The sequence below is a fragment of the Saccoglossus kowalevskii genome, chromosome 3 (assembly GCF_978046115.1).
Source record: "Saccoglossus kowalevskii chromosome 3, keSacKowa6.1, whole genome shotgun sequence".
In the NCBI taxonomy this organism is placed as follows: Eukaryota; Metazoa; Hemichordata; class Enteropneusta; family Harrimaniidae; genus Saccoglossus; species Saccoglossus kowalevskii.
The window spans coordinates 17,333,653-17,347,333 of record NC_140643.1 but is presented as its reverse complement, the minus strand read 5'-3'; the positions used below and the strand labels follow the sequence as shown (position 1 = coordinate 17,347,333).

The 13,681-nt window shown below is 39.4% G+C and overlaps 1 protein-coding gene across 1 annotated transcript; it reads left to right on the top strand.

Moving 5' to 3' along the window:
- The first annotated feature begins 7,314 nt into the window (after nucleotides 1-7,314).
- On the top strand, nucleotides 7,315-13,232 carry LOC100370862 (FAD-dependent oxidoreductase domain-containing protein 2-like). Its single transcript, XM_002738316.3, has 8 exons — nucleotides 7,315-7,333; nucleotides 7,509-7,806; nucleotides 8,609-8,912; nucleotides 10,579-10,921; nucleotides 11,533-11,778; nucleotides 12,080-12,302; nucleotides 12,483-12,714; nucleotides 13,044-13,232. Exons 1-8 carry the CDS (start codon nucleotides 7,315-7,317, stop codon nucleotides 13,230-13,232), a joined length of 1,854 nt encoding a protein of 617 aa, XP_002738362.1.
- The last annotated feature ends 449 nt before the right edge of the window (nucleotides 13,233-13,681 follow it).

The window sequence follows — 13,681 nt, the reverse complement described above, 5'->3', positions numbered from 1 at the left end:
GGAGATTTATTCTGATGTGTTTGTCTATCGTGGTGACGAACAACTGTACACTACTGCTAGGTTTATATTTACTGAGGTTCATGTGTCCTTGTCGCTATAAATGTCTCTTTCCATTTTACTCGCCGTTAACGGGGTGCCTAAATATTTTCTGTTCCGGTTTTGTGTTATGGTTTATGCACATGGTCCAAAATGGTTCGTCCAAGAAACTTGAAGTACTAGTATATAGTTAGTAGACACCCAACAACTATCTCATCGAAAATGACCGATTTCGAAGCCATGTGCAAAAAATACTCCATAGAAAAATTAAACTATGCAACGTATAAACTAGGTTCGGGACCTCACCAACGCATCAAGTGAACTCACGGGACGTAATAGACGATGAACTCAGCTTGACTTTTTGATGTGTCGCCTTGTTTTACAATAGAAAAGGGATTTCCCGGATGCATCGTCTCAAATGTATTATCTTTGCCACAGTCCTGTGTCTTTGCTATTACCACGTATCAGTAGCAGCATTTAGAAGAGTGAAAGTGTGAGCGCCGTGCAGTGAATTATATTTTTTATCGTTGACCGCAGCGTGACATCACTCTAAGCGTACAGAGCTTAGTGTTATCAGCTTGTAAATAAACTACGGGTTTCTGTAAACATAAGCTATGCAAGTGACTAAGGTCTCATGCCACTAATCAACCAATGATTGCCTTGCAAGAACCAATGGAATTTTTTAAATATTGTTTTTTCTCAGGTGCTCCCTGTTTGAGGGCGTAATCACCTGGGTTAAAGGTGAGACCAACAAGTGGTCTTTTGTTTACTACTTAGCGGCTGTGTACCTGTGGGTTTATTCTGTGTGTATTTGGATGTTCTAATCTTGGTGTTTTTCCAGTGATTTTTCTTGGTACAATCCAAATACAGTAGGTGTGTCTTGTTTACCTGAGATTTGCAAGAGTTTGAGCTGGCCAACATGTTAGTTTTTTCATATGGTTGATTACTGGCATGTTGATTTCCCATTTTTAAGCCATGTTTTCAACTTTCTTCATCATTTTCATATAGCAATCTCGTCATATGTTAACATTGTCGTCTATGTGCTCGCGCTAATTGTCAAGTCGGAAATGGCACACCGAAATGAATAGTTATGATTTTAAATCTTTCAAATGAACATCGAATACAATAGTGTTTTAAGCGCTTAGTCCCAGTTAAGCACTCACGCACACTTCGTTAACCGGTGTTAAGCTAAGGTTCTGAACCGGCCTGTGCCTGAATGATAATATTAAAGGGCGGTAGTCGTCGCGCCATATATGGGTCTCATATAAACAAAGATGGCGACTTTGACTGTTGCGTAGATGAACGAGTACAAACTGAGACGTTACCAAGCTTTAATTAGGTATTTTTTATTGGATTTGAAGGTATCGAAGGAGTCATCGTGGCAATTAGTGCAAGTCGCACCCAGGTCAAACCTCATACTTGTGAAGAGCGCATCGGATTGTGGGAAAATCAATGTTTATCAACAAAAATGTCGCACATGCGCAGCGCGACGACCGCCGCCCTTAAAGATTTGCTGCAATGATTCGAATGGCCGAACTAAAACGGGAGACTAATCTAAACAATCAGGTTCCGATTGAGTCATTTTTTGTTTTATTTTGCTCTCAGTAAACGACTGCTGAACCACAGTCCCGATAGTGGCTGAACGAACTGAACATGCGTGGAACTCCACAGCGAGAATGAGATATAGGTAACACAGTGTTAGTTCAAGCAAGGAAGGAAGTAAGTAGGCCTAGAGCTAAAAAGTTATATTTTAGCTCCATGGTTCAAGAAACGTTAAAGTACCCCCGTTTAATAAGTATTATCTCTTATTTGACCATGGAGATAACTATTTCCATGTTATAACTTGGTAGTTGACACGCACCGATAAAATAAAATATTTCTCTGTATTATCAAAGCTATGACCGTAATATTGACCTCTAGTGCATCTTGCTTTAAAACCAAGGCCCGTGTCAGCATGTTTTTTATATTACCTAAAACCCTGCAAGTAGAAGTATGCATGGAATCACGGGAAGAAACTGTGCTAGTGATTTACATAACAAAGAATGTTTACAATCTACTGACTTGCCCACGTGAGTGGCTGCATGTCATCTTGAGACAGCTGCTAGCACGACCATATTCTGATTGGCTCCTGTTGAAACCCAGGTGGTGTACCTGAAACTGGGCCATTTATAGCCTATAAATAGGCTAGATTGAGGACAGTTGCGTACAACCATTTCAATTAAGTACTATTTAGTGTGTTGCTGCTGCGTTATTGCGAAACAAGTGATATACAGACTTCAATCATCATTCAGTGAGACTTGTATGAACTGTTCTGCAATCTCCTGCTTTCAGAGGTGCCCTCCAGAATAACAGCGTTCATCTGCAAGCAAGACGCCTGTATCTCTTCGTTGTTATGTTGCAGAAGCCACTGACTGACACCAATTTCCACATCTTGGAAGTGTGAGATATCGTCGATGCACACTTCCCTGGACAATCCCCTATTTTAGTGAATCTATTCATTGTATTATTCTGTGTTTTGTATTTTTTCATTATTTCGAGAAGTATGTATAAAAGCCGATGCTTTAACTGAGCTGATATTTTGGTATGTGTGTATTTCATTTCCAATACTATTGTCTTGTCCACCCCATTCTAGCAGTGAAAGAATCATCTGTCCATGGAAGGTACTAACGTTAGTACCTTCCTTGCTCTGTCCACAGTGAGTTCTGTGAGTGTTCTTCTCAATATCAATAAGCAGGCCTTACGCTGTGACATTTTGGTGTCAGAAATGGGATTGTGATTCTGATTTGGGATTCAGATTCAGTATTGATTCTGATTTTGATTCACTATCTATTTTGATATCAATTTGAATTTTATTGTCAATAACCCCCTGGCTCAATTGACAGAGCGCGAGAAGAGAGAGCATGAGAAAGAGAGCGTGATGAGAGGTTTAAGAGAGCAGCCAAACGTGAGGCTGTACAGAATAGAACAAAAAATTGTCATTCGACAGTATAAGAAAACAAAGAAAATTAAAAGTCCAATTAGCATTGGATCAATTCGAATGTTCTCGCCCCTTTCTCGTATAATTCATTATCAACTAGTTTTTAAAGATTAAGAAATGACACTTACCTTTATTGCTGGGAATACTGTTTGCGATTGGTATCGGCACAGTCCCTCTGTTCCTATCGGGAACACGGTATGCATCGAACCTGATATACAATGCCCTGTCTGATTGTAGTGAAGATTTGCGAGTATCTTTTGGCTATGCTATCGGCGTTATTATGCAAAGAAAGCAATCGAAAATAACTCTACGGATTGGTCGAGTGATCTAATAACAGTACTAAATAAAAACATGTGTCGGTGATGAGAATACTGAATAAACCGTAGGCGTACTACCACTTGTTAGTACGTCCATGAATAAACTATATCGAACACTTTTTTTCAAGTTTAGTTTTCATTGCACGAACACATTGTCCGATCATGATCAAAGCACGTACCGGCGGAATTGGTTCAGTTGGGCACCATCTCGTGGATATAGTTCATTCTCTTTTATTGTAATGTGCTCATATTTGGAAGAAATGTTATGTTACTCGCTCGTCGAGGTATTTTTATTAATCTTGAAATCAGAAACTAAATTTTAGAATTATTTCTCATATATTGTACCCGGACTTAACAAGTGTATGTGGCGACATTTGCTTATGGGAATCCTCTTATCATCAGAACAAATCACGTTGGATTTTCAAAAAAAAATAATTGAAATTAGGATTATGAAGGATTATTATGCGTTTGGGTATTTTCCCCTCCTTTGTGTTGTTTTGTCTTCCTCTAATTTATGAGCGCCGCCCTCTTCAAGGTTGATTACAGATAAAAGTACGCTGGCCAGTTGTGGTGATTTTTTTCCAGTTAAATTATAATAATAAAAAACTTGAAAATAATTAGTTTTGCGAAATTTTGGGTGAACTCGAAACCACCACATTTGATTTCGGGTGTATGGCTTGTGGTTTCGCGGGCACATGAGATTTCGCGTTAACACCTCCATTTCGCAATATTTTTGTTTGATTTAAACTTTAAAAAGAACAAAAATACAACTTTTTTTAAAAGAGGTTATCTATATCATTAGATCAAAGAGACAAAATCGCGACATTGCGATTCCGATATAAATTATAAATATTAAAAAACGTAGCTAATTCCTGGGGGAGATAGATAAATTTTCTCTTGTTGGAGATTTGTCAAGTATATTTGTATTGTTATGTCTTTCATAAGTCGCCGTGATTACTGTGCCATAAAAGCTTTGAGCTGAACAAAAATATGCATGAAATGTATTACTTGATGCTTCTTCTGTGGATGGAGCTCCATGGTCTACGTTGGAAAAACCCCAACGACTTAAAGGTTACATTTGCATAACAATGCATTTAGTTATCAGCATAACACATGGTGGGATTCTTCACAATGAGGTCATGCGCAGGAATTCAATCTGACGGGACACGATCGTATGATCAAAGTTCTATGAACTATGCGAATTGAAGGTAAACGCACACATATACATCTAAGCACAGTCCCTCTATCCGGGGATAGAGGGACTGTGATCTAAGTCAATTGTTCAGGAGATAAGTCATAGATGCAGACAACCAGAAAGAGGGATTTTTCTGAACTTAGCTCAATCATGGGTATAATATTATGAAGGTATGATGGAATTCATTATATCTTCATGGGCCGATTGAGAATTGGTATTAAATAAAACAGTGTCCATTAAATGTTGAAATTGTTGGATTAGATATCATGAACAAACATGACAAACCTACCGAAACATGCAGGTTTTTTTGGGGGGGTACGCTTATAACATTATGAAATACATTAAACATGGGTACAAACCTCATACAAATTGACATGAAAATTTAACCAACCGACTATCTTATCCGATATATCGTTCCATCACGTTCTTTCGTTGATTTGAGTATTATCATGACCCCCGTCATGACCATGGACCCGGAACTCCCGTCGATGACGTGGCAGCACGAGCCCCGATATCTATTTCACCTCAATGGTCTGGGCAACGGTCGACACTCAGACATGTGTCCATTTCTATAATTTGTCGGATTCTAGTTTGAAGGTTGAATATGCCTTAATATGTACCGTATCCGCTTCTATACAAAAGCCCCAATATAGCCAAACCGGTCGACCAATCAAAATTCTGAAATTTAGGTGAACCAGTTCTCACAGTCTCCAATGTGTGAGAAGATTCAGAAGTCTACGGGCAGTGGTGTTCAAGTTCTAAGGTTACTCAGATAGGAACAAGAAAAAGGAGATTTTAAAAGCAAAAACATAGGAATTCATCTAGAATCTATCATACCTTAGACCATGGAACTACAAACACCGTTTGTTATTCCATGATTAGACCGACTTCAAGTCATCCAAACACATATAAAATATATCGAAAAAGGGGGCGAAATCTTATCTGCATAACCATTAAAACACTTTGACTGGTCCAAGTTAATTTCAGAACAAATGATTGCCTCTATAATCCCATGTTCAATTCAATTGAGTAAAAACGATGTTGAGCTAGGTTATGCCATGGTTGTACTAAATAGGATACATGCATGGTCAGACACAATGCAGACGTGTTTATCTACTAGTACCACCGGCAATCTTTTAGAAAAGGTATCGTGGCATTTAAAAACACTCCCACTATAACCATATAACCCCGCCTGCTTCTGTGATTGGCTCCCGCACGTAAATGTGACACTCTAGCCCGAACTCCTAAGCAGCTTCTCGTCTTAACTAGACAAACTGTCTGAAGAAAGACTTGCACTGGCGTGACGAGCCATCATTCGGTTTCACCGTTGTCGTTTCCACACAAGGTAAGCTGTCGGTGATTATGTACTAGTAACGACTTAAACTGCCTTACAATTTGACACACATTGCCAGCATTCCTACTTTCAAATAAGGTACGCACTCAAAATCAGTTTTGGACGTCAAGGCAGTTACAACCCCCTTCTCGAATGCTCTCCGATGTCACTGCTCTAATTTTTACACAGGAAAACATACGTACGTGTTGATTATGTATATAGGAAATTGTAAGGGTTCGTACAGTTAAAGGGCGGTGGTCGTCGCGCCACGCATGCGTGAAATATGGGTCTCAATGTCAATAATCATGATTTATTTAGAAGAGTGCATTGGATTGTGGGAAAATCAATATAAATGTCGGACATGCAACATGCAACGATCAAGGGTGTTGCAGTAATATGCGAACGCTAAGAAAAATGGAGCACGTGATAACTGATGGCGTATACGCGAAATCGTCGAGGAAGGGGTTGGTATTAACACTGGTACTATTTTCGACAAATGTTGGACCGTTGTATCGAAGTCTTACATGGCGGCTTTCCATCGAGGATCGGACTCAGTGTAGTGCACATGCAAGTAGTTCGTACACTGTCAGGTCGCTGTCGTGTGTGCTGCCTATGCTCATTTTTCGAAGCATTCTAGACCCTCAACCACGCCAGCAACGGCAGAAAGCAGTCGAGTCTTGGAGAATGAACGACTTTCCCAGAAGTCGAAGATACGGCGATTCGCATACGCGCGCATTCTATTTTGGTGTGTCACAAAAATAAAATTCCCTTCTATCGACTATCAGCAAGCGAACATGTTTGTATTTTCCGCCATGACAAAGAGTATTTTTGCACCCAGTCTCGCTACTTCCGTATGGTTCCCTCACAGTCCCCTCACGTGATAATAAAATAAATACGATATTTACTATACGGGGGCCGCCATCTTGAATGACGCATAAAACTAAATACTAGTAAGAGACAAGTTGTGAAACGCGTTTTTCAGATTCCTACAAATCAGGACAAAAATACCAATCTTTCACAAAAATACGGTCCGTTGGGGTTATATTAAGCCAACCGATAACAAAATTCGGCCTAATTCGTCGTTTTTGTGTGGAAAAATCCCTTGCATACGAACACCTAATTACGCAAAGAACCTAGAACACTTTTTTGGGGTATTTAAAACTAAAAATTGGCATTCCAGCTCAGCAGCCAATCAGCGACGGCCTAACGCTTAGATGATAATTTCGGTTTCAAATACCCCGGCTTAGTGTTCTACGTTCTTCGCGTAAAAGAAAAACCATTATACGAGGACTATAAATTAAAATCCTCATCCTACCAACATTTTAGATTTTTCGCATGCTACTAATCTATCGAACCGCAAACTTGTGAATATTAGCATAAGTTGATGTAGAGTGGGTTGTTTTAATGGATAACATATTTCATTAATTCTGTTTTATTGCAGATTATTATTTTTAAAATGGAAAGCGATAAAACACGTGAGTGACATGCTTGATCTAATAATTCGTGTTTTGTACTGTATTCCTAGTTCAATCAACAAGGGTTTAACACTTTTTAGCAGACATGATCAGATTAGGGTTCCACCGTGACCTTCGACATTCTGATTACATTTTATTTGAAATATACTAAATCATGATTTTTTTGTTTCTCTAGATTATGAATACATCGTGATTGGTGCCGGGCCAGGCGGGGTTCAGATGGCGTACTTCATGGAGAAGGCCAAGATGGACTATCTAGTCTTGGAGCGAGCAGATGGTCCAGGTTCTTTCTTCCGAACACAGCCACGCCATCGCACTCTCATCTCAATTAACAAAAAATATAACGTATTCCCAGAAGCTGAGTTCAATCTTCGACACGACTGGAACTCCCTCATCAATAACGAAGAAGATAACCCGCTTTTATTCACCAGTTATACAGATAAACTGTTCCCAAATGCTGACATGTTAGTAGAGTGAGTAGCATCTCTTCTCTTATTAATTATGTAAATAACCTAAACATAATGCAAAGGAGGTCACCAAAACTATTCTACTATTTGTATAAGCACTTCCATAACGCCGATGAGGTTCACGTGTAATGTATGCGATATACAAATGTCCACATCAATGTTGGAAGCATGTTTTTCCGATTTCCGGTCTCTGGTTCTCGCGTAATGTAGGCCGTCGCACTTGTTTGCGTTCTGCGCAGGTGCGCGTGCGCAGTGACTGGTTGTCAGGTACCGGTCGTTCGTACTCCAAGATGAAATAACGGCGTTGGTTGCTACTGCTATTATTAAATACAAGTGTTTCTGTTAATGTTATCGCAGTCGATCGCGAGCCTGTGTTGATCAGCGAGCGACATTTGCCATCACACATTCGCACGACGCCACAGTGCCATACACCATTCCTATATATTGCATCATCCGGAGACGGTGCGCTTCTCTGAGAAAAAATACGTGAATGGGTGAACACAATTGCTCAAAAAATCCTAATCTTTGTTGATGGACGTCTGCAGATCAAAATCATATACATGGTATACATGTTTTGAACGGCCTTCATGTAATCAATTACGTCATAGAAGTGATTTGTCACTAGAGGGCGCGATTTACAGAAAACGTTTCTTGTTGTTATTCTGCCCTCAACGGTATTTATGCAAAGGGATACGCGGCTCGTCGGGCGCCCGAGGAACAGTAGTGTAGCGGCAAAAGACTGGAACCGAGTGTAGCGTTGGTCAATTGCTTCACAATTTAAATTTCTTTCTTTCTCTCATGTACAAAGATACATCGAAGATTTTTGCAAGAAATACCCAACAAATATTCGCTACAATACCAACGTCACAGTAGTGCATCGGGACGACATGACGGATGACCATCAATCGAAATCGAAATTCACGCTCACCGTCAATAATGGCAGTCAACTTACCTGCCGAGTGTTGTTGATAGCTACTGGTGCAGCTTTACCAGACGATCCAGTAATCCCAGGAATCGAACTTGTCGATACCTACGAGAATCACAGCCTCGACAAAGAACTCTACAAGAACAAGAAAGTTTGTATCCTGGGAGGTGGAAATAGTGCATTTGAAGTGAGTTTATCAGTAAGCTTGAAACCACATGATATCATTTTAGTAAGGAAATGTTATTGTTAACAAACTAGTACTGGGCAAACAACTCTGAGATGAAAAGCTTCCACAAATGTAGGAGAATGTATTTTACAGTTTTTATTTATATGTCACTTGTCATTCTGTAGATATTCACAAGTATAGACCACTTTCCCGAGAGTAGGGAGACTGGGATGCAGAAATACACCTGCTTCGTAATGGCGGTGAATACAAACATGTCAGTTTGTTGATACTCGATAGAATGAAACTTTATTTTTTGTGACGTCGATTGGTAGGTCCAGAAGCACAATATCACGCGTGCAAGTTTACGTTACACCCCAAAACGGTATGCGCGCGCATGCAAAACGCCGTATCTTCGACTTCCGGGAAAGTGGTCTGTGTAGTCCACCGTCTTTTCTAGACTCGTCACATCCGACAATGCACAACACACACTTACATAAGGTAAGGTTCACGCCGAAGTATGTGCAGTCAGTCCGGCGAACCATTTATTTATTTATTTATTTATTTATTTATTTATTTATTTATTTATTTATTTATTTATTTGTTTATTTATTTATTTATTTATTTATTTATTTATTTATTTATTTATTATAATACACTAATAAGCAGACTGAAAACGGCTGCCATTACATTGCCATTGTAGTGCACAAGTTAACTGATTGAAAATAACAACAATAAACAAGAAAAAACTTCAAAAAGCCGGCATTGGCTGCGAAAAATATCGATTAGTGGTACTCGGCTAATGCCACTAACATTAGTATGTTAAAGAAACATTTAGAATAACTGACATGTCGTTAACAAAAAATAGCACCCCCGTTACTGACACGTATAGGAAATTGGACAAAACATCTCTGGAAACCTGTACCCGTCGCACTGTCGAGCGTAAGCAGCGGAAAGTGGCGGGTGTCACCCATTGTGACACAAAAACAATAATAAACTTACAAAACAAATAAATTTGAAAACTGCACCGTAGCGAAACTGGCCTAAACTGATATTCAATCTTTCTGTCCAATACCTCCAGTCATGTGGCCCGGTCATACCACACCCCGTCTATTTGCCATCCCCAGCAGACGATAGTTAACCGCCGGAAACGCGGTTAGCAAATGAATATACAGGTACATGTATCTTGATTCTCCAGCAAAGGATTATGGGTAAATTGTGACATCTTAGCGACTTTTCTGGAAATTTCAAAAAAGGATTTCATCTGTAACTTGAGAAATACTGATGCGAATTAGTTCGAATTTTTCGTGTGCATTTTACTCGTGTATATAATTATAATAGTGAATGTTGCAAAGACAGTTCTGTTGCTATCACAGTCATTTTATATATATGGCTAGAACCGGTGTGCTACCATGTTCTAGACTTTCGCAATTTCGATCTTTTGTAAACCTGGGGTGATGTATCAAGGTCTAAAGTAACCGTTTTATCAATTTTTGAAAAATCAAGAAAAAAGTGAAAATTTCCCTTCTCGCTACCTTAAAGTATTACTTTTGAAGTTAAAGATAAAGCTATAACGTTATAAACATTTTCTTAGTAGCTATGAGGTCAAGATGATGAGCCTAATAACACTGATGAGAGTGGAATAATGTGAATGACTCTAATTAATACTTGCATTGTATATTTTGGACAGGTTGGTGACTACCTGGCGGATACCGCTGGTCTAATCCATCTGTTCAATAGACACCCGGTCAAGTTTTCTTGGGACACTCACTTCGTTGGTCATCTCCGCGCTGTCAACAACAATATTGTGGACATGTACCATCTCAAGTCCTTGCACGCCTTGAGAAAATGTGAAGCCACTCGAATATGGAAGACGGAAGACGGTAAATACAACATCGAGTACGATATGCACCTACCAAATTGGGATCCCCCTGGTACAGGTCGCTTCGTCACCGTTGGCTATGACAAAATCATCGCTTGCACTGGTTGGAAATTTGTTAATGTTACTATGTTTGATGATTCGTGTAAACCAGGTAAGACAATTATCACCGTGATTTATTCATTTTTTTTTCCATTTCTTGCCTGAAAATATACGGATTTGTGTTATATGGTATGGTATGGTATGGTATGGTATGGTATGGTATTGTATGTTATGGTATGGTATGGTGTCTTAGTTCTGTTACCAGAGCTAATACGATATTTGTCTACGATTACATCTCTTTACATTCGAATTACTGGTTCGTTGTCTGAAAATAATAATAATAATGGTAGTTTATAGCAATCCTAATGATGTTGTTAGATTAACTTAAATGGCGGTGGTCGTCGCGCAGGGCGTGTTCGAATTTCTTCGAAAAAAACAATGTATTTCACATGCGTTGTGTATGTCGCTACAAGTTTCCATGTTGAAAACAGAACGCGGCGCGGCGACGACCACCATTTAAAGCGCGGTGGTCGTCACGCAGCGCGTGTTCGAATTCCATGTATATAAACAATGTATTTTACACGCGTTGTATACGTCGCTATGAGTCCCATATCGAACAGGACGCGGCACGACGACTACCGTCCTTTAATCTTCGTAATTGTACCAATGCAACCGAATGAAATAATAATAGTGTATATACGCAAATATATTTATTGTCTTCAGAGACACATCAGCATGGAAAGTATCCAGTTCTCGACGAGCACTGGCAGTCGACGGTAAAAGACATGTATTTTGCTGGTACTCCAATGCAGTCACGTGATCGTCGAGCAGCTTCCGGTTTCATTCACGGATTCCGATACAATATACGAACTATGTGTCACATGTTGCGACTGACGTACAACAAGATTGAACTACCTAGAAAGACATTCAGTCCGATAGACCAGGAAGAAATCTGCAAATGGGTCATCAGTAAGTATTTATTTCTTAGTTACTAGACGTCGCTTTGCAACTGAGAACCGAACAAATTAACTTGATAATTAAATCTCAGCCTTGCCGACCAGTCACTGAAAGAAGACTGAAGACTGTGCCTGATTGGCTACCCAACCCTAACACCTAACAGTCAGACCAATCAGAGAGCTTGTTTGTTTACAGTTTGTTTTCGACGGACCAAATTCCGCCTTGTATATATGCTTCAACGCTACTGAATTTCTGTGCATACTTGAAATAGATATTCCAATACATACAAGAATGTTGTAATTTTTTTCAACAGAGCATGTTAGCGTAGTGTCTGCCCTCTATCAGCTCGGACAAGGTTTTCTTTGTGATGTGATGTTGGTCAGTCCACAAGAGGGCACTACACCACAGGAAACTGGAACAACGCCCGGTAAAGTTGAATATATTCATGAACTTCCACAGGCCTGGATCCGAACTCAAGATTGGTTCTTGGAGGCGCCACTTGCCATTCTTATTAGTATTGAAGACACCATCGATAAGTACGTATGCTAATTACATTTAATAAGCCACTAGTAATAAGATGTCACACTTATAATAGGGTATTACGTACAAAGCAATGAGGTTTCCAAGTACTGCGTCACGATTTGGTCAATTCATTGTAACTATTCCTTTAAATTCAATTAAATAACCACAATAATCACATAATTTTGCTTTCCCAGATACCCTGAACTAAAAGCGCCCGAATTCTTTACTCCTGCTGACGCCAATGTGTCTAACTGCAAGTGTTCCCCTTTCCCACAAGCCGTATTCAGAGTATACAAAAAAGGGAAGCTAGTTGACGACCTCTTCATCGGTGGTTCTTTGGTTGTACGTGCAGATACAAGGAATTTTGAAGGCGACACAAACCCAGACAGATACGCCAACAAGCTGCGTAATCTGTTCCACCGTCATGTAAGCGTTCTAGTTATTTACTTTCAGGGCCGGGTCATATTTTCTGTAGTTGACAATGATAGAATCAAGTTTTGCAGAAAATCGAAATGTAACTGTAGAATAACATAACATCTACACGCAGGCATCTCTGAGATTTGTGTCGAAATATCACCAAGTGAAGGAGGAAAAAAACATTCCGAAAAATCTAATATAGACTCCCCGTCAGAAATAAAGGCTCATCCCGCAATATGATTGTTTTGCCCCTGCTACTGTATTGATCCATCATGATGTTTAAGCTCAGATTAAAAATACCCGGATTTAAAACACAGAGATTCTATTTTTTTTTGCAGACCGGCATCGGAAAGGGTGGTTATTACGAACAGCTCTTCACCCCTGACATGTGGCCCAAGGTGTACCGGCCGTGGACGAAGGAAGAAATCAAAGAGCAGAGAAAAACTGAGGTAGAAAAGGCGAACAAAAAGTATGAATGCAGTTTGTCCATTATTCAACACAACCAAGTCGACATCGCAGATATGTGAAATAACGGCCAAATATTTGAATTTTGACCTAAAGTGAAGGTTTTACGCCGTGTCATTCTCCGGTACGAGGAAAGTTCGCACTGGTCATGTCATGTGACTAACAACAAAGCGACCTCGTGACATTTATTCAACCAAGTTTAACTTTTTTATATATAGCAAACTGAGATTTATATCATGCAACATAAAAACTATTCTTAGAATTTTTTTTTGGTTTTCAGTAGGGCATTAGCAACAACAAAAGCATGGTATAGATCAGGTCACTGTTTTTATGCAAAACGGAAACAGCAAGAAAATATCAAATTATTCAGTTATAGCTGAAATAAAATTAGTTTGAAAAGTAACATTGATTGCCCCTTTTCCATTGTAGCCCGAAAGTATTGTATTAATAAAAATAGTATGTATATTCAGTTGACGGCATCTTATTTGTTCTCACTATAAAAGAAATTACG

Coding starts and splice junctions, on each gene's coding strand:
- LOC100370862 (XM_002738316.3), top strand. Junction 7,807..8,608: donor AATGCTGACATGTTAGTAGA/GTGAGTAGCATC, acceptor TCATGTACAAAG/ATACATCGAAGATTTTTGCA. Junction 10,922..11,532: donor TGATGATTCGTGTAAACCAG/GTAAGACAATTA, acceptor TATTGTCTTCAG/AGACACATCAGCATGGAAAG.